This window comes from Mchenga conophoros, linkage group LG7 (assembly GCF_057382185.1).
Source record: "Mchenga conophoros isolate Kocher_MC1m ecotype Shallow Benthic linkage group LG7, M_conophoros_male_GT1.1, whole genome shotgun sequence".
NCBI classification, from domain to species: Eukaryota; Metazoa; Chordata; class Actinopteri; order Cichliformes; family Cichlidae; genus Mchenga; species Mchenga conophoros.
The window spans coordinates 57121405-57140106 of record NC_140532.1 but is presented as its reverse complement, the minus strand read 5'-3'; the positions used below and the strand labels follow the sequence as shown (position 1 = coordinate 57140106).

Genomic DNA, 18702 nt, shown 5'->3' with positions numbered 1-18702 from the left:
AGAAAGGGCCTGCTGCTGCTCTCCTACTGAACACCAGCGGGTGCTGTTCCATCCTCCCACCGCAGGGGGCAATAATGAGCTCAGTTCGCTGATGAAAATGCTGCTTATGGATAAATAAGCTTCACACAAAGTTCACATTTCTTCACTATTAGATGTGTTTAAAGTAGGGTTTTTTTTCAGTTGAGCAAAAGAGGGACACTAAGAAAGAAGAGTAAGATGTTTTTGCATACACGCACCGGTTTCCCTCCCCTGCTCCGTAAAAAACGTTTAAGCTAACGGCCACTTCTCACTTCTCCCATCGTTTCTTCGGAACCCTGGAGACTGAAGGTAACTTGGCTAGTTTTAGCGGCTTTAAAAGCAAAAACTAACGCTTAAAATTAATGACTGCCTATTTTAGTGAACACAGAACCGCACACACTGCATGTTTGATGAGAATTCACTATGTTAAACTGATTTTTATTTATGAAGTCCTGATTGCTTTTTCTATTTTGGCTTGTGGTGAATGCAACCTTAGTCATGTGAAAACTGCTTTAGGAGCACCCCACTCAGCATATTAATATAGGTATAAACAGATTAGAAAACCCTGCAGAGGATAAACAAATGTTAGCTGACATGAAGTTACCGCTTTTGTTTACAAATATTCACTTAATCTAATTTCTTTGGCCTCAGGAGGTGTGGTGTTACCCGCACCTGTGTTCTTACCTGATCACAGGAGGCTGCCCTGTTCAAAAATCACCTAAACTCTTGTAGAGGTTCACTTAAACCTGCTGCTGCCGAAAGGGTTAATTTAAAAACAGTTGCATCACCAAAACTGATTCAGAATAATTTACCTTAAAAAAAACTCAAATTAGTGGTAAAAAAAAAAAGTTTTAAAACAAATTTAAAACGGCAGACTTTCAAAAGAAGGATAACTTGAGCTTCAAGATTGATAATAGTTATAGTACCAGATTAATTTCATGTGTCTGATGGCTCTGATTTATTTGCCGCATTTTATTAAAATCACTGTTAGTGCACGGTTAACAGGTGGGTGTTTTGGTGCTTCACACTGTTCACGTGATAGAACAGTTAGATTTTATGTAACACAATCAAAATAATGAGAACCAAAGCTTATGTTAGAATCATGTGACGGTTATTCACTGTGTTTTATTTTCAGTGAATTCAGAAAATATTGCTGACATGGATGTGTGTGAAAACCTGGGAAAATCTTAGTTAGACTGACTTTATATTAAGTAAGTGTGTCCTGGTTTCAGGACGGTTGTTCCAAAGTCCAGGTTTTTTTCTTCCTGGTTAGTAGAGCCATGCCTCGAGGTTTAGAAAGCTTTGGTTAAAAAGCAACTCTGTGAGTTAGTTCTTCTGAATTATGAAAAAAGGACTGCAGCAGTTCTGCTCAGTGCGGAGCGGTAAGTGTGTGTTTTATAGTTGGCAGTGTGAAATGGGCTTTCTTTGTAGGAACAATATCTGCCACAAAATAATAATAAGTAAAATTTAAAGTGCTCATTTACTGCTTAATATAACTCATAAAGTCACAACATGTTTGTGTTTACTCTAAAATCTGTTTATTCTGTGTCGCCACAGACAAAGCTGATTTGTTTTACACATGCACATTTACTCTTAGCGTTTTAGTCCTGCTTTCCAAGGATGTGTACAATGGCAGTCAAAACTTTCACCCATTCACATGTTGGTATTGTCTGTGTCAAGACTGCTGATGAACCTGTACCGATAACAACATAAAGTGTGGCTTAAATTCAAGCTTTTCTTATAAATTTTTGCTTTACAGAAAAACACACACATAGTTTCAGAGAAGTGCACCCTGGCAGATGATGCAGAATGATGTCACAGAACTCAGACCAGGATATGATGACTGTTACCTTCCTTCACAGGCGTGTAGGATGCAGTACTGCAGTACTCGTGGGGGGGTCAGGGGCTGGGACTTCCGGGAGGTGCTGTTTTCGGGCTATGCCCCAGATGGAGGGATGTTCATGCCGGAGAGTTTGCCTCTGCTGAGCCCCGACACCCTGAGGAGCTGGAAGGGGCTGTCCTACACCAAAGTAGTGATGGAGGTTGCTTCACTGTTCATCCCTCCTCAGCTGATCCCCAGAGACCACCTGGAAGGTGAGCTGGGGGGAAAAATTCACCGTTGCATGCAGGTAGAACTGATCAGATAATCAGTGAGTCCTGTTTCCGTGTTTTCTCTCTCCCAGTTCTCGTGGGTGAAGCCCTGTCTGGCTTCTCTGTGCCGGAGGTAGTTCGAATTGCCCGGCTGAAGGGGGGTCTGTCTGTCCTGGAGCTCTTCCATGGAGACACCCTGGCCTTTAAGGACCTGGCTATGACCTGCACTGTACGCTTCCTAAACTACTTCCTGCAAAAAGAGAACCGCAGGGCGACTGTTCTCGTAGGTGAGAGGGAAACATGTTTTTATTATGGGTTAAAACCAGAGAACTAGATGCAGGTGAAAAACTGGCATAAATGTCATCCTCAGGTACGTCTGGGGACACCGGGCGGCTCGGCCATTCCAGAGCGCCAAAGGTCTCCCTGGGCTGGACATGGTGGTGGTTTACCCCCGTGGACGCATCACTCCAGTGCAAGAGAAGCACATGATCTCTTGCTTGAAGGATAACGGTCCATGTTTTTGCAGGTACACGCAGAGAAGCTCAAACAGCCACGTTTTTTATGGTTATAAAGTTTCTCTGAATCAATCTCACTCCGTCTGTAGCCGACGGCAGCTCTGATGACATAGACCAGCCACTGCGCCGCCTGTTTGCCGACCAGGAGCTTGTTAAGTCTCACGGCCTTATGAGCCTCAACTCAGTGAACTGGTCCAGGGTCATGATCCAGCTCGCCCACTTCGTCTACGCCTACTTGGAGCTCAGTGGGGTGAAGCAGGACGATGTGGGCGCAGCGCTGCCGGAGCTAGAGGTGGTGGTTCCCACGGGAGGGGCAGGAAACATCGCAGGTGGGTTGATAATGTAAGATATCTCATCCATGTGAGAAATCTTGGTCAGACTGATCTGAGAGCCAAAGTAAAATCACCAGCATTACTTTTTTAAAAACCATTTTTATTTAAAAAGGGAGATTTCAGTTACTCAGTTTTATTTATTATTTTGTCAAAAATAACATCCGCTTATCTGGGTCCTGGCTGCAGGTCAGTGTCCTCAGCATCCAGGAAACATCAAGAATTTTCCAAATATGACACAAATAATGTTTTTCTTTATCGTTACAATCCATCCCGAGCTCTTCCCAGTCGCACGTTCCCACAACGCCACATCTAGAAGGTGTTCAGGAGGCATCCTGGTCGGATGCTGCACCACCTTCACTGACTCTTTTGATGTGGAGGAGCATCGACTCCTCTCTAAGCTCCTTGTCCTGTTTCTTAAAGTGTGAAGTTTTTCCACAGTTCGATTTCATACCCATGAAATGAGGTAAATTGATGCAAATTTACCTGATGATGCAGAAAGAAATGGATTTATCTGCAGATACTATATCACAGACCGTGGATTCTCCTAATGCTACCATCAGTCAGAAAAGGAGGAGGAGCTTAGTGATGTTTGAGCTTGAACTTCATGGATCAACTTTTCTATCAAAACAGAAGCTCAGCTCTCTTCAATGCAGCAGACCTTTGCAATGTCCTGATCACTGCAGACACTCTGTTTGGTCCTGGGGAAAGTTTATCCTACGTCCTAAGTAGACTAAGTATGATCCAAAGACGTCTATGAAGAAAAGACCAAGCGAGCACATCACTTTGCTTTGTACAGAATTACTGGGACCTGAGGTCAAGCGCGCAGGTGCACACCAGTGGATGGGCCACATAGATCTGCAAGGTCCCATGGAAAAATTTGAAATAGTCACCAAAAAATCTTTCTCTCTTATTTGAAACTGATGGTTTCCATTAGTCAGTATGTTTCCTGTCTGCAGCACATATATTTTGTTGAGTGTTTAAGAAGAAAAGTGTCACCACAGCTGCCAGTAAGACTCTGAAAAGTCTTTTTCTAACACTAACCAAGTAGTTCTGTGATTTTGCTCAGTTCTCTCCAGACCCTTCTTTTCTTTCTCTTTCTTTTTCTGTATTAAAGTTAAATCATATACTCTTAGAATCTATGAACAGCTGTAATCATCTTGTCGTTTTGGTCCTTTTTTTTTCTGTGTGTCTGTCTCTCTGTCCTTACACTAGTGCCTCCTTATAAAAGCTGTTCCTGTCTCTTTTCTTTTTGGTCAGCCGGCCTCATCGTAAAGCAGATGGGACTCCCCTTGAAACTGGTTGCCATGGTGAATTCCAATGACATCGTGCACAGGATGGTAACCAGCGGTGACTTTTCCATGGCGGCTAATGTCACACAGACGTTGGCCCCGGCTATAGACATCCAGGTAGAGACACTACACCTGCTCATGTGTGCAGAGTGTATCTATTTCCTCCAGTCCTCAGACAGCCTGATGGCTTAAGCATTTTATTACAGTGCAGTTCCTCTGATGTTCACTTGAAGCTCTGACAGTCAGTTAAAATGTCCAACTTTACAGCAGATTTCCTCCTTTATATCAGCTGCACAGGGGTAAATCTCACCTGGTCTCACCTGTTTAAATTGTATAAATGCTTAAAGTTTCCATTATTAGAGGCGTGGCCTCTTTGACTGACAGGTGGGTGGTAACACAGGTGACATGTCTCTGGTTTATTTGTCTCCTGCAGGACCCATACAACATGGAGCGAGTGTTCTGGCTGCTGCTGGGCAGAGACGGTGCCAAAGTGAAGACGATGATGGAGGGGTTTCAGCGCTCGCGCCGACACTTGCTGCCTGAAAACCACCGCAGACTGGTACCCGCCACCTAGCTGGTTCACGCCAGTGCTTCTCCTCTGAGCTTCTAATCTGATTTTTTCCTTTTTAGCTGTCACAGGTTCTGTCGACGGGGACAGTGACGGACGAGGGGATCCTGGAGACCATGAAGAGCTGCTGGGAGGAGAACCAGTATGTGCTGTGTCCTCACACAGCTGTGGCAGTTTGGCATCACTACCACTGTCCTCACAGTGCCCAGCTCAACAGGTCAGACATGCCAAGTTTAAATATTCAGTCATATCACCTGTGCTCCCGCTGTTCTTGAGGCTCTCCTCTGCAGATATTTTATTCTGTGACAGATAATAATCAGCTGATAGTTCACTGAGTTGCTCTAATAAAGTTAGTTAGCAGTAGTAATAACCTGCTGGGAGGCATGTGACATCTGCGTGTTAAGTCCACTTTTCTCTCGTTACAGATGTTACATTGCAACTGCTTCTCCGGCCAAGTTTCAGGCAGCAGTGGAGAAGGCAGCTTTGACCTTTGACCTTCCAGAGGCGGTGCTGGCTTTGGAAAAGCTGCCGACCCGTTATCAGGAGCTGGAGCGGTGCCAGAACTGGTGCGAAGACTGGGAGGACAGACTGAGAGAGACAATCCAGTCTGTGAGCGTGGCGAGGAAGAATGGCATGACTTACTACACCTGAGTGGACATTAAACAGTTTTCAGGTCAGGTGACTGTGGCAGCACGTCGCTGATCTCTGAACCTGCTTATCAGGATTTAGTGAATGATATTGATGGCAAAGGAATCACGTGAGCCCTCAGGTGGACTTTGGTCTGTGGTGTCATATGACTTTTGTGTTTTCACACCTGAAACGAAGCCGTCTCTCCACAGCTTCAAACTGTATGTGACAAATAAAATGAAGCTAAATTCTGACTTTAACCGTCTCAGCTGCTGTTTTTATCACTGTAGTCATGCAGTCATGGAAACACTAAAAGGATGTTTGAGGCCTTTATGTATTTTTAAGTTATGAGTTGGTCAACAGATAAAAACAGTCTAGCTTTCATGACAGCTCACCCTGAAATGTCAAATCCACATATTTTTGTACAAATACATTTTTGGCATGTCATTCTTCATCATATTTTGGCACCTACATATCAGGATCAAGTACTTTTTGTACTTTTGGGGCCTGGAATAATTTTACAACTTTTGTTTTTGTGTGTCATGTTGAAGAGGAATCAGCTGACGAAACCTTTAAACACAGCCACTGGTAAAACACTGCCCTCTGCTGGGGAATGTATCAATTAAAATTTCCAGATGGCAATTACAAACACTACTTTAAATGTGAAAGTTTTCCAGATTTGAGGGAGGTTAAAAGAACACACACACACCAACAGATAAATATTCCTGTCACTATCACTTTTGTCAAAAATTATGGTAAGATTGCACATTTATTTTGATAAAATATACTCATTTTGGCTCCTTAAAGCTGCCCTGTGACCAAATGACTGAAAAAACATGTGGTTTAAAGTAAATACTAATATATGAATACAGAAAGGAAGGTGGAGGAACCTAAATAAATGTAGACATACATAAATATCCAAATATATTTATAAAAATGAGAAATATAGATTTATAAATTTCATTAATGAAATATAAAGATTTAGAAATAAATATAAAAATACAGGAATACATATGTGCAAAAATATAAATAAATTAGTTAATTAAACTGCTTACTGGATGTGGCTATAGATATACTTTATATTAGATAAATATCAGTGTAGTACAGCAAATTTTAAAATACAGATACAGGAATAAATACTTGCATCATGCCATAATAAATGAAGAAATAAATATTTAAAAATAAATCTTCAATAAATAATCAACACAAAAAAATACAGAATTAAACAAATTATTGTTAAAATATATTTAAAACAGATAACAATCAGTGTATACATACTGAAATAAATCAATCTAAACTATTAATTATGAAAATACAGAAATATATGAAATACAGACACATGAGTATAAAATTACATAAAGAATTTTTTTAAGCTTACTCATCAAACATCAAAAACTAACATTCATTCGTATTCTGGGGCCTGAATCTCCTCCATACCTGCTTCATGCCCTGAGGGGCGGGGCTATGGCTCCCCACACTCCCTAGCAGATCGTTACATGGAGAAACCTTTTGAATACAAGCGTGCTGATCCACACAGGTGTGCACACAGGTGTACACACGGGTGTTCACAGACACAAACTACACCTTTCTTGGCTGCTACCTCAAAGCACATTGTGCGCTCTCGATCTTGCGTACTGCACAATAACATGTAATATTTAGCGTCTACTGTTAGCTAGTTTGTGATGATGTTGTATTTATTATGTTGCTCTTTCTGTTTGTTTTCTCTTCTGTTTTCTCTTATCTCCATACAGGTGATCCAGGTGTTTTGTTTGTTTTTCTTTTTTTTTTCTTCCCCCCTTCCTCACCATCTCTTCTCCCCTCTATTTTTCTTTCTCTCCCTCTCTTTCTTTCATTCTTTTCTCCCTGTCCTATCCCCCAGTCATGTCTGTAACAACCGAAAATCAATTAAATAAATATAGAATTATAATAAAGGTCAGTCAAACTGACCAATATGGCAAGGCCATGATGAATTGTTGCCTTCAGGCATGTCTAAAGATCCAAAGGAGACAGGCAAAAAGTTTTGATTTATTTAAATATTTATTCATTTTTGTGTGATATTGTACCCTTTTTGTATTTTATTTTATTCATTTGTTTTTAACAATCTTAATTCTTCTCGTATTACCGTGGTTATGTCTCGTTGTCGCGCCACAGAACTGCTGACCTTGATGTCCAAATAATACACATAATTTTAATTTTCTTCATAAGTAAAAAAACAAATAAAGGGAATGTGGGAGGGGAAAATGGAAGAAAATATTAACTGGGCTGTCTTTACTCAAGTAAAAATGTCGAACTTGTTCCGTGAACGCCTCTCTGTCACGCTCTGAACTCTCCGAGGTTTCCTCAAAGTAACACGAGCTTTGACAGCTCGACGTGCCAACATGGCGGCTGGCAGCTAACGCAGACGCCTCCTCCTCCGTCTTTATCGTTATCTTTGTCAGCAGTGAAGAGATCAGCGGGCCCGGGGAAGATTCACGGAGAGGGCCGGTGAGCGGATGTCTGTCCCGGTCTCTGTCTCGCTGTTGTCCGGTACGTGAAGCCGGCTTTTTTTCTGAACCGACAGCAACAACAACAGGAGGAGCGGAGGGCGGGCTGGTTCAGCGGGGCTTCTTCACCTGTCGACCGGTATGTCTCTCAGGTAAGAAGGCGTACCTGTGATGGCTCGTTGCTGTGCTGGCTTTCCTCCCTCCTCTCGGCCAAGTCAGGTGACCCGTTGGCATTAAAATGGCTCTCAGAGATAAGAAAAGAGGAGCGGGCGGCTGACTGCTGTGACATTAGTCTGCTTAAATAGACTCGTCAGGCTTATTAAGGTTAAGGGTCAGAACGGTGCCACATCACCCTGATACAGGCTTATTTCTCAGAGACTGTTTTTAAACCCGAGTTTCTCCTAAACAGAGACTCCACTGTCTCTGCTGTAGAGTCACAAGAGAAGGTCTTTTGTTTGTCATCCAAATCTAATCAGTGGTTTTCATTAACACCTGAACCTGGTGGTGGCTCCACCCATGAGTGATTCATATTAGATATCCCCTCCACTTATTCTGCTCCAAACTTTTTATTTCTGGACTGAACTGAATAGCTTTGCATGAGTCACACTTCAAAATAAACCTTCTTTATTATATAATGGTCTTATTTAGCTTTTCTCTCTTTAATTATTGGCAGAAGTGGGTGGAGCTTCTGTGTGACTGAGATGGCATGTTAGGAATATCCCCTCTGCCAGAGGCTGATATGATGGGTTCAGCCCAGCCACATCCAACCCAACAGTTTTCAGTAGCTGAATAGAGCAAGGAAGCAGCCCATCGACATGAACGACCTGCTTCTGTTTCTCATCTTTCATTAAAAACAGATCCATTCTGCTCATTTCAAGCTATGTATTGAGCATATGAGTAGCTTAGCATGCTTCAAATTAAAAAATAATCCTCCTTCATCTTATGCAGTCCTCTTCTGATTGGTTGCTCCTTGTAAACAGAAGTGGGTGGGCTACTCAGCAGGAGTATCCAGGCGGTCTGAGTAGTTTTTGTCACCGTAACACAATCGAGGAGTTTTTAATGATAATTAATAATACAGTACATATCAAAAAACATGTCCTCAAGCTGCAGAGAGGCTTAAATAAAATCTATTGATGTGCTGTCTGGATAGATGGGAGCAGGATTAGGGGGGTTAGTGTGGAGTGGGAAGGGAGGCTTATTAGCAGCATATCTGGAGACTGTAAAGAAGACATAGAAAAGGATGAATGTTGGGAAACCAGCAACAAAGGCCGAGTGCTGAAAAGCAGCACAGGTGGATAAATTTGGCTTGGCGCCGGCACATTTGGCAGGGCTGAGTATTTGATTATGGAGCTGCTGTCATCCGGTGTGCTTCTGGTCTGACTCCGGCACACCTGAAACCACACAAACACAAAAAGGAGACGCTCAGGGAGGGGCGCAGGTCAGCAGGAGGGAAAGGGAGGTGGAGGAGGGTGTGGCACATGAAGCAAAATCTGTAGACGGCCTCTGTCATCTGTTTAACTTCCACCTGCTGGTTTTGGTTTTGCTTTGTGTGTGTTTGGATGTTTTTGGCCATGCAGAGTACTTTTTGCTGTTTACATAAAGACACCTCGCAGTTCCCACTGAACTGAGTCAAACCCTGAGGACCGCTGGAGAAATTAGGCGTGATCATGATCTAAAAATAGATCAAAAATTGAACTCTCGCTGCACATCCCTACCTCAGTGTTTTCCCTCTTCTTGTGCTTTTATCTGCTTCTCTGGCTTCCTCACACATTAATAAGTGAGCCGAGCAGCAGGCACCCAGCGGGTGTGTGCTGCAGCTGTCTGATGACCACGGTGGCGTCTGGGCGGAGACGCACATTCCTCAGCTACATACCAAACATGATGGTTCCTGTGAAGTCTCAGGAAGTAGTCTGGGCCCTCAGACTCTTCCTCTCTGGTTTTGCAGGAATTGGTGAACTTTGCTCGTTGTGACCTTTAGTTGTTTTTTTTTCTCTCTGCAGGTAATCTAAGGAATCTCAGATAACCTGCTGATGATGTCATCACCGATGGCAGCAAAGCCATCCACTGCCTCTGCCTCCCAACTTCGGCCCTCCACAGCTCTGGACTCACTGTCCGTGTCTTCCCTCTTAAGCGGGGATCTGGACGATGAAGAAGATGGAGGAAGTCGAGGCGGTGAGGATGAAGGACTGGGAGACCTGGAGGTGAACCCTTATGATGGTTTGCCCTTTTCTTCGCGATACTATGCCCTGCTGGAGGAGAGGCAGCGCTTTCCAGTGTGGCGACTCAGGCAGAGTCTGCTGGAGCACCTCGAGAGCCACAACATGGTCCTACTGAGCGCGCCCAGTGGGTCTGGGAAAAGCACGCAGGTAACCACAGGCAGGAAAACATTTTTTGTTTTGTTTTTTTCGAAAATGTAACAAAGCCAGTCAGATCTGTGACTGCCTCCCAGTTGCTCCCATTTAGAAAATTTCCTAATCCATATTTTCATTCTTGGACTCTACTAGAGACGCTTTGCATGACTTGCATCAAAATAATCCCTCTTTATCTTACACTTGGCTTGATTTTTGGTCTTTTCTTTGTAAATTCAAACTGTGTTTTGAGTTTTGCTGGTTTAGAAGCCTGTGTGCTTTACGGTGGTTTTACTGGTCTCACTCATTTAAGATCAGACTGAGCTGTATGTGTCCAGTCTGACACCCGGTCTTTTAACATGACTCGTGTGTGGAGCCAGCCTCAAGTGGACATCAGAGGAACTGCAGGCCTGGAGGTGGTTTCTGTGCTGGGTCTGTCTCTCAGGGACAATCTGGTTATCTATATGCCTGCTCCATAGTTACATCCACCCACAGGCTAATGAATGACACCATTAAACCAATGTGATAGATTCACAGTGCTGTGCTGTAACCTGAACGCTCATTTAGTCCTGAAACACCCACAGATCTCATTTCCAGCACCACCTCCTCCTCCTCCCTGTGAGTCTTTATGTGCTCGTTGCTTCGGTCTCTGTTGATCGGCTGTTTTTTGTGATACCTTCACTTTGTCTTTCTTTTTGTGTTACAGCCTTTATCTGCGCTGTCTGTTTATTAACCTGAATCTGGGTCACATATCTGTTATCACTTTGACCTTTGCCCCTCAGTGCGCTCGCTGTATGTCAGTAATTTCTTCTGTTTTTACTCAGTGTTGATGAGTCCTGATTTCCTCTTCAAGGTTTAATTTAGAAGAACAAAAACGTGTCATAAGGGTACATTTTTGTCTATTCTGGGTCTGAATATTTTGCTTATTTTGTATTTAATTCTTTATTCTTAGTTTGGGTCCCATCAGCTTCCCCCTCCTCCTCTTAAGATCAAATGAAAGCTTTGATTAAATATGGATTTAAGCTCCATTTAAGGCCCAGCTTGTTCTCTTTGGTAATGCGTGGATGACACTTGTTGGCAGTTTATTTATTGCTGTTAATAAGGGATGGATGTAGCCATGGTGATGTCACCCACTGGTTTCTGCACCTTTTGAAGATGACTAAACGTAGGTCATGTGCAGGTTTTGGGACTTGTGCACTGGTTTCTTGTGGTGTCTGAGGTCATGCAGCATGGCGGTGGTTGTCTGGTCGCAGCCATGGCAGGCTCAGTGAGCAGACTTGACTAGCAGACGAGGGCAAGAGAACCAATCACAAGCAGCACTCAGAATTTGAATGCTTACAGCCAAATGACAGCAGTCCATCCAAAAGCTCATGATGTTGCGCAAGTATAGTGTGAATTATAGGCTTTGAAGAACTTTATTAAGTCTAAAAACATTGTGTGACCTCTGTCCTCCCATGTGCTCACTGCAGGTTCCTCAGTGGTGCGTGGAGTACGCGCTCTCCTACGAGTTCTCTCATGGCCTCGTGTGCTGCTCGCAGCCTCACTCGGTGGCGGCGGTGAGTCTGGCCCTGCGCGTGGCCGATGAGATGGACCTCAGCCTGGGTCTGGAGGTCGGCTACAGAGTGCCCAACGATGACGGCTGCACGCCTGACACCATGCTCAGGTTAGATCCTTTTGAAATCTTACGCTGTTTTCAAAGTAATTTCATTTCTGTAGTGGCAAATAAAAAGTATTCAGATTACTCTGAAATTTCTCCTTTACTCTGTCTCTTGTACCTTTTAGATACAATATATTTTTAAGATAAATGCTTTTTATTGTGAATTATAATGTTATTTAAAAAATGAGGCACACAGTGCATAGAACAGAGCAGCACTGCTTCTTGTTGTCAGTATCAAACAATTAGGTAATCGTAAGTAAAAGTAATTAATCTGCGATAAACCTTAGACTGCTCTGAATCTTTGCTTCAATATTTACACTAGATATTGTCTTTCTTCTGCTTTCAAGATCAGCTGCCATCACTTCATAACACGTTTACACTCTAATCCAGCAGGTACAGGCAGTATATCTTATAAGCATTGGATGATGCCCCTCTGCAGGCTTTCAGAAGGTGATCAATCAGGGGGGTCTTAAAAAGACGGGAGCTGAAATGGCTCGTTTCAGTTAGATGAACAGAGTGGTTACATAAAGGCTCGATAAAAGATAAATAAGGATTGCTTTGAACGGAGCTACTGCAGCTCATTCCCTGTTCTCATTTAACTCACAACAAGGAAGCAAGTATCAAATTATTCCTTTTGTTATTCTTTGAAAAGTCTCTGAAACAAACCTGCATGAAACATTTGATCCATGTTAAAGTCTAAACTTCTGCATCTCTGGATTTCTTTGGTTCTGGATGAAAATATTCCTCTGCCTTTCTTCTGCCCGCAGCCTCACCATCAATTCTTATACTCTGTACACTTTAGTTTCCTCTGAGATTGATCCACGTGTCCTGTTTTGATGCCCTCTCCGCAGGTTTGTCAGCGACACGCTGTTGCTGGAGGAAATGATGTCAGACCCCCTGCTGCATCAGTACGGCGTCGTGGTCTTGGATGAGCTCCAGGAGCGCACAGTGCCCACAGACGTGCTGCTTGGCCTGCTGTGCGACGTCTGCCGCCAAAGGCCTGACAACTTCCGAGTGGTCCTCCTCACTCACCCCACTCTCGCCCCTCGGCTCGCCACCTTCCTGGGACCCTCTGTCCCTCACCTCTCCTTGGACAACCTCCCCTCAGAGCCTGCTAATGGAGACCAGGAGGAGGAGGGAGAGGGTGGAGCAGTGGAAAGGAAGGCTGTGAACGTGGAGGTGGAGACACTGTACAGGGAGCTTTCAGCGGGAAAGGAACCCACCGCCGTCGCATGTCACATGGTGCTGGATCTGCACCGGAGAGGAGAGGAAGGAGACGTGATGGTGTTTCTGGCCAGTGCACAGGTACACGAGTAAACGGCCACGGAGAAGAAAGTAGATCCTCCGAGGTTTTTTGTGACAGAATATCTTTAAAAATTAATCTCCACATCAGCAGGCATGAAAATTATTTAAATACAACCTCTAATGAAGGAAAGCATGACTCATTTAACAAAAACTAAACCAAAGACTGATTTAATAATGATGTACACTATATTAATGCCATAGGAAATTAGTCTGTAGGAAATTAGTCCTCTGCATTTAACCCATTCACTCAGTGAAGCAGTGGGCAGCCACCAATCCAGCACTCGGGGAGCAGTGTGCGGAGACGGTACCTTGCTCAGGGGTACCTCAGGGTTCGGTGGATTCGATCCCCCGACCTTCCAATCATGGAACCACCCACTGAGCTATCTCTGTTTCAAACAAAGTAAACAACGCCTGGGCCTGTTGGTACAATGACCCCTGATCTTATTCCTTTAACACAGTGTTTAGTTTTTACACTTTAACACAAAGCAAATTACCCAAACCGATCTTCATTCTTTATTCTGAGTTGTAGAGTTTCACCACCTTTGTCCTGCAGAGCAGTGAAATAAGGTCAGCTCCACCTGAGAGGCGTCTGGGGCTTTGCAGGTGTCTGATGTCTCAGCTCAAATGAAACTACAAATATGCAGAAATCCCTCATGTGCTTTCTGTACATATTGACCTTCACTTTAGACTCTCATTTAAACTCCCTTTGTGTCAACATCACCACACCTCCTGCTCCTTCACTCACTGTTGAGGCCTTGTCTCCCTCGAGGGTGGTTTAGTTAGGATTACCTGGAGTGGAACACTGTCAAGTTCTTTTTAAATTGCCACTAAGTGACAATCAGCTCGTCCTCAGTTTGGAGAAGCAACGCTAGAAAAGAAGGACAGCTGCAGGTGACAGCAGGCCACCTAAAAACATTCACTCTGTTAAGTGTGCTCTTTATTTAGAACATTTTGACTTCTTTGTCTTCTATCAGAGAGCTAAAACCATCAAACTTTGGCAGGAGCATCATTTAACCTCACAGAGCACAAGCTAGGTGAGGGTTTTTTGTGCTTGTTTGTTTGTGGAAGGTGTTTCATTTTTAGAGAAATGCCCCAAAAGGAACCAACAGCGCAAACAAGAGGAAATCGGCAATGGAGGCAAAACCGGTTACGTATCAGGTTGTAAATGTTTATTTCTGCTTTAATGTCAGGCACTTTAACACGGGAGAGTATGGGGCCTCACTGCTGTAGCCCCAGTGGACATCAGGGGAACTGCAGCTGTTGGTGCTTTTTCAGCCTGGTGATGAAAACATGTCCCCTGAATCACACCCTCACAGTGGATTTGATCATGTCCTGTCTCCTCTCTGTTAAACAGGAAATAGAAGAGTGCGCCGCCCTGCTGGAGAAGGAGTGTGTAGCTTTGAGTCCTCAGCTCGGCGCTCTGCGACTCCTCCCCCTCCATGCCGGACTGGGTGGGCTTACACAGCGGATCTACGAGTCCGACCCTGATGCGTCCACCCTGAGGGAGGACGGCAGCTCTGAGGACAGCTCGGCACTGGGAGCTGGAGGTGTGGGCAAAAAAAGGAAAGTCATCCTCACCGATGCACTTGCAGAGGCATCCTTCTCACTGCCCGGAGTTCGCTACGTCATCGACATGGGGCTCCAACTAAAAAATGTGAGTTTGTTTTTGTATCAACAGCAATATTTCATGTAAAAGTACTCTTTTTTTTTTTTTTTTTTTTTTATTATCACTTAATAAGCTTTACGCATATTCAGGCCTGTTTTTGAGCTTGAATTTAATTCATGTTCTGTGGCAGGTTTATAATCCACAAATAAGAGCAAACTCTCAGGTTCTGAGGACGATCAGCAAACACCAGGCCGACATGCGCACTCAGAGGGTGAACAGCCACCTTCCAGGTACGCATCTGTTCAGGTTTCACTCCCACACAAATGCTTCCTGAGGGTTAACAGTTTGCTGAAGAGTTATGAAGCACTGACTGAGCTAATCACAGCTCAAAGACTGAAAGATAAAACTCCATTGGTATTTCCCATAGACTGTAAATAAAAGATGTCCATAGCTGCCATGATGTCACCTGCTGGTTTCTCAACTTTGGTGGTGAGAGTCTGAAGTGACCGTTGATCTAATTTTAAGTTTCACATATTTGCACCCCCAGCTGGTCGCAGCAGGTGCAGCCCCTACCTGAGCCTGATTCTGCTGGAGGCTTCTTCGTGTTAAAAGGAAGTTTTTCCTTTCCACTGTCACTAAGTGCTTGATTATAGGGTGTATTGCAGTATCTACCATTTTAAGGCAGCAGAACAGCTCATCTTTACAGTCGCTCCAGGCTGAACAGCTGCCGGGTAACTTTAAATGGCCTGAAATTGATTTAGTGACAGCAGCTCACTGAGGTTTCGTTTAGATGTAATTTTACCAACTGATTAAAGGCAAACGGAGCGACAAATTCTAACTTTTCTAACTAATCCCCCAAAATAAGCTCAGTGCAGGATTTAGGGACAAACGGTAACTTCCAAAACCTTTCAGTAGATGATAGCATAAATGTATCAGTGATGGTTTTACAGAAGTAAAAGAAGACCATTAAACATGAGCAGAATACAGCGGGGATTAAATGGTTTTAACTTTAGGTGACTGTGAGGTATAAAACAGGGTCGTCCATGTAGTTATAGTGCAGTTCCTCTCGGCAGACTGCATGCTGCCATCTTATGGTAAAGTTTGGTATTACATGGACAGGGAGAGGCCTAGCTCTGTATCTTTCTTCACACTCTGCTGGCTGCTTTGGATAATTCTGGGAGGATTTGAACTATTTTTAAACAGGAGTTTACATAAAATACCTTTAACACCTGCAGTGTTTCACCATGGCTGTTAACTGTGTGACTTCTCTCACTTTTTAGGCCTGTGCCTGCGTCTGTACTCCCAGTCCCTGTATGAAGAGGGGATGGCGGAGGCTCACTGTCCAGGTGTGATGGAGGAGAACCTCAGCCACCTGGTGCTGCTGCTGAAGAGGCTGGATATTGCTGACATGGGGCAGTGCAAGTTCCTGGACAGACCAGGTGACTTTTTGCAAACCTCCTCTGTGCCACAGAGCACACAGTGAAGGAGGTACACGTTTGTACCCATGCTAAGGAGACAGTCCAAACTGGTAGTAGTTTGGATTTACCCTCATACCCTCCTCTCTCTGCCCCTCCCCCCAGCCCCTGAGGCCCTGATGCAGGCCCTGGAGGACCTGGACTATCTGGCAGCGCTGGACGACGACGGAAACCTGTCGGAGGTCGGCATCATAATGTCAGAGCTGCCCTTGGAGCCGTCGCTGGCGAAAGCCCTGATCGCCGCCTGCGAGTACGACTGCGTCGACGAGCTGCTCACGATAGCTGCGATGCTCACGGGTAAGCAAGCATTGCAGGAAGTGAAGCCCGATGAGAGACATTCGTTCTACATTGACTCTTTTAATAAAGAACATTTGATCTGATCTTTGTGTTTTCTTGTTGCAGCTCCTTCCTGCTTCGTCACTGCAGAGCCCAGCAGAGAGGAGGCTGCCGTCACACACTGGAGGCCTCTGATGCACACAGAGGGAGATCACATGACTCTCATCAATATATATAATGCCTTCTTGGAGCGTACGTACACTTAACCTTCATCACAGATGTACTGTGCTCAGCAGTGATGGTGCAATATTTTTCAGAAGCTTTAGGCAACTTTTTTCCATGAAACAGAAATTTAACAGAACAGCCCGTGGACCCGTTTCCATGCTGTATTTGACATTAATCAAGTTGAAGCCTAAAGGAAAAAAAACAACCCAAAAACATTTTCACTGTTTTCTGGGTACAAGTCCTGAAATTCAATAACTGCTTCTGCTGGTTCCTCTGATTGCTGGCCGGCCTGTGTGTGATCACTGCAGACAATCAGGATGAGGCCTGGTGCACGACGAACTTCCTCTGTCACGCCGCCCTGCGATTGGCTGTGGTGATCAGGGCGCAGCTGCTGGAGGTGATGCAGCGGATAGAGCTTCCCGTTTCTCCTCCCACTTTCGGATGCCAAGACAACTGCACGAACATCAAGCGGGCTCTCATCTCAGGCTTCTTCCTCAAAGTAAACTCCTCATTTTAAAAATATTTTTACCCATATTTCTGCTCTTCCACTTGGTGAATTTGTGTAACACTGACTCCTCCTCCTCAGGTGGCTCACGATGTGGACGGCTCCGGTAACTACCTCCTGCTAACTCACCGCCACGTGGCTCACCTTCACCCCTTCTCCTCTTACCTGTGTCGACAGCCGCGGCCCGACCCCCCCAGTTGGGTCCTCTATCACGAGTTCACCATCTCCCGCGACAACTGCATTCGCATCGCCTCTGACGTCCACCCACAGATGTGAGTTAAAGCTGCAAATTGGCTGCAATGTAGTAAAAAAGTGGCTTCATGCAACTTTATTAAAGTGAAAAACATTTTTAATCCCAGTGTCTGAGCACATTATAATCTAATTTAAAAATCAGACCCTCCACAACGCTCTCAGCTGCCTCGAGCAGCCTGTGAAGGATGAGGGCGTAAAAGAGTCGTGTTTTGAGACGCTGTTGTCACTTAGTGCTGATTATTATCACCTTTAAGCATCTCTGTTGACGCCTATCGTGATTCCTCATAGGCTTGTGGAGCTGGCGCCACAGTACTTCCTTGGAAACCTGCCTTCGAGTGACGGGAAGGAGCTGCTGATGGAGCTGCGGCAGAGCCTAGAGCCGCCAGGGTTGTACGATCAGGAGGGGGCGGCGCAGGAGCACGGCCGGAGTCCTAGAGACGCTGAGGGGGGGCAGGAGCCTCACAATCAGTCCAGCACTGAGCTCTGCGTCATCCAATGAGAAGGGAGAAGGGGCGGAGCTTCTCAGGAGAGGATTCTGAAGACTTGGCGGTCTTCTTGATGTGACTTTACACGTGCAACACTAATGTACAGTCCTGTGTGTCTCCTCCTCTGTGTGGCGGCTATGAACATTCACACCTCCTCATTTCCTCTTTTTTTGTTTTTGTTGTTGACTTTATTTAAAAATGAATCTCAAACATTTGCTTTTATTTAAAGAGAGATTTCTATGTTTCTATGAATTTAGAGTTTTAAATTAAAGACAAAAAGGAAGGAGCGATGAGGGTGAAATACCGGAAGCAATACTCCCTGTTAGTGTACGACCTTTGACCTCTATGCAGACGCCCATGCAGAGGTGCTTCTCAGGGCTCACTGTGATCTGTTGTGATGCTGATGCTTCCCAGCTGTTTTGATACAGTTTTCTTGCTCAGTCTTTTCCCTTTTTAATAGAATTTGTGTCGGTGCAAAAACTGCTTTGAATAAAGTGAAGTTTTTCATGTTTTCAGGATTTCAGCTGAGTGATTTTGCACTGTGTAGCTACCTGAGTTTTAACCTTTAAAGTCGCTTTACTGTAAGATTTAAAACTGTCAGTTATTAAAGAGAATTGCCTCCTCCAAAGAGTCTGTTGGTTTGTC

The 18702-nt window shown here is 44.4% G+C and overlaps 1 protein-coding gene and 1 pseudogene across 2 annotated transcripts; both read left to right on the top strand.

Moving 5' to 3' along the window:
- Nucleotides 1–276: 276 nt before the first annotated feature.
- Nucleotides 277–5680, top strand: LOC146571261 (threonine synthase-like 2; annotated as a pseudogene). The gene is made up of 9 exons (XR_014893091.1): nucleotides 277–327; nucleotides 1881–2112; nucleotides 2202–2396; nucleotides 2480–2635; nucleotides 2714–2953; nucleotides 4214–4362; nucleotides 4679–4804; nucleotides 4876–5030; nucleotides 5239–5680. The product of XR_014893091.1 is annotated as a threonine synthase-like 2 (transcript).
- Nucleotides 5681–7873: 2193 nt separating this feature from the next.
- On the top strand, nucleotides 7874–18697 carry LOC146571260 (ATP-dependent RNA helicase homolog DQX1-like). The gene is made up of 12 exons (XM_085280393.1): nucleotides 7874–8075; nucleotides 9924–10289; nucleotides 11741–11934; nucleotides 12780–13233; nucleotides 14588–14887; nucleotides 15030–15129; nucleotides 16120–16278; nucleotides 16420–16611; nucleotides 16717–16842; nucleotides 17124–17314; nucleotides 17402–17592; nucleotides 17861–18697. Exons 2-12 carry the CDS (start codon nucleotides 9954–9956, stop codon nucleotides 18069–18071), a joined length of 2454 nt encoding a protein of 817 aa, XP_085136519.1. The 5' UTR covers nucleotides 7874–8075; nucleotides 9924–9953; the 3' UTR covers nucleotides 18072–18697.
- The last annotated feature ends 5 nt before the right edge of the window (nucleotides 18698–18702 follow it).

What these genes read in the sequence shown, in the direction of transcription:
- LOC146571260 (XM_085280393.1), top strand. Translation starts at nt 9,954, where the DNA reads ATGATGTCATCACCGATGGCAGCAAAGCCATCCACTGCCTCTGCCTCC. An exon ending in GGTCTGGGAAAAGCACGCAG is followed by an intron (nt 10,290 to 11,740) that starts GTAACCACAGGC and finishes TGCTCACTGCAG; the next exon opens with GTTCCTCAGTGGTGCGTGGA. An exon ending in GGTGAACAGCCACCTTCCAG is followed by an intron (nt 15,130 to 16,119) that starts GTACGCATCTGT and finishes CTCACTTTTTAG; the next exon opens with GCCTGTGCCTGCGTCTGTAC.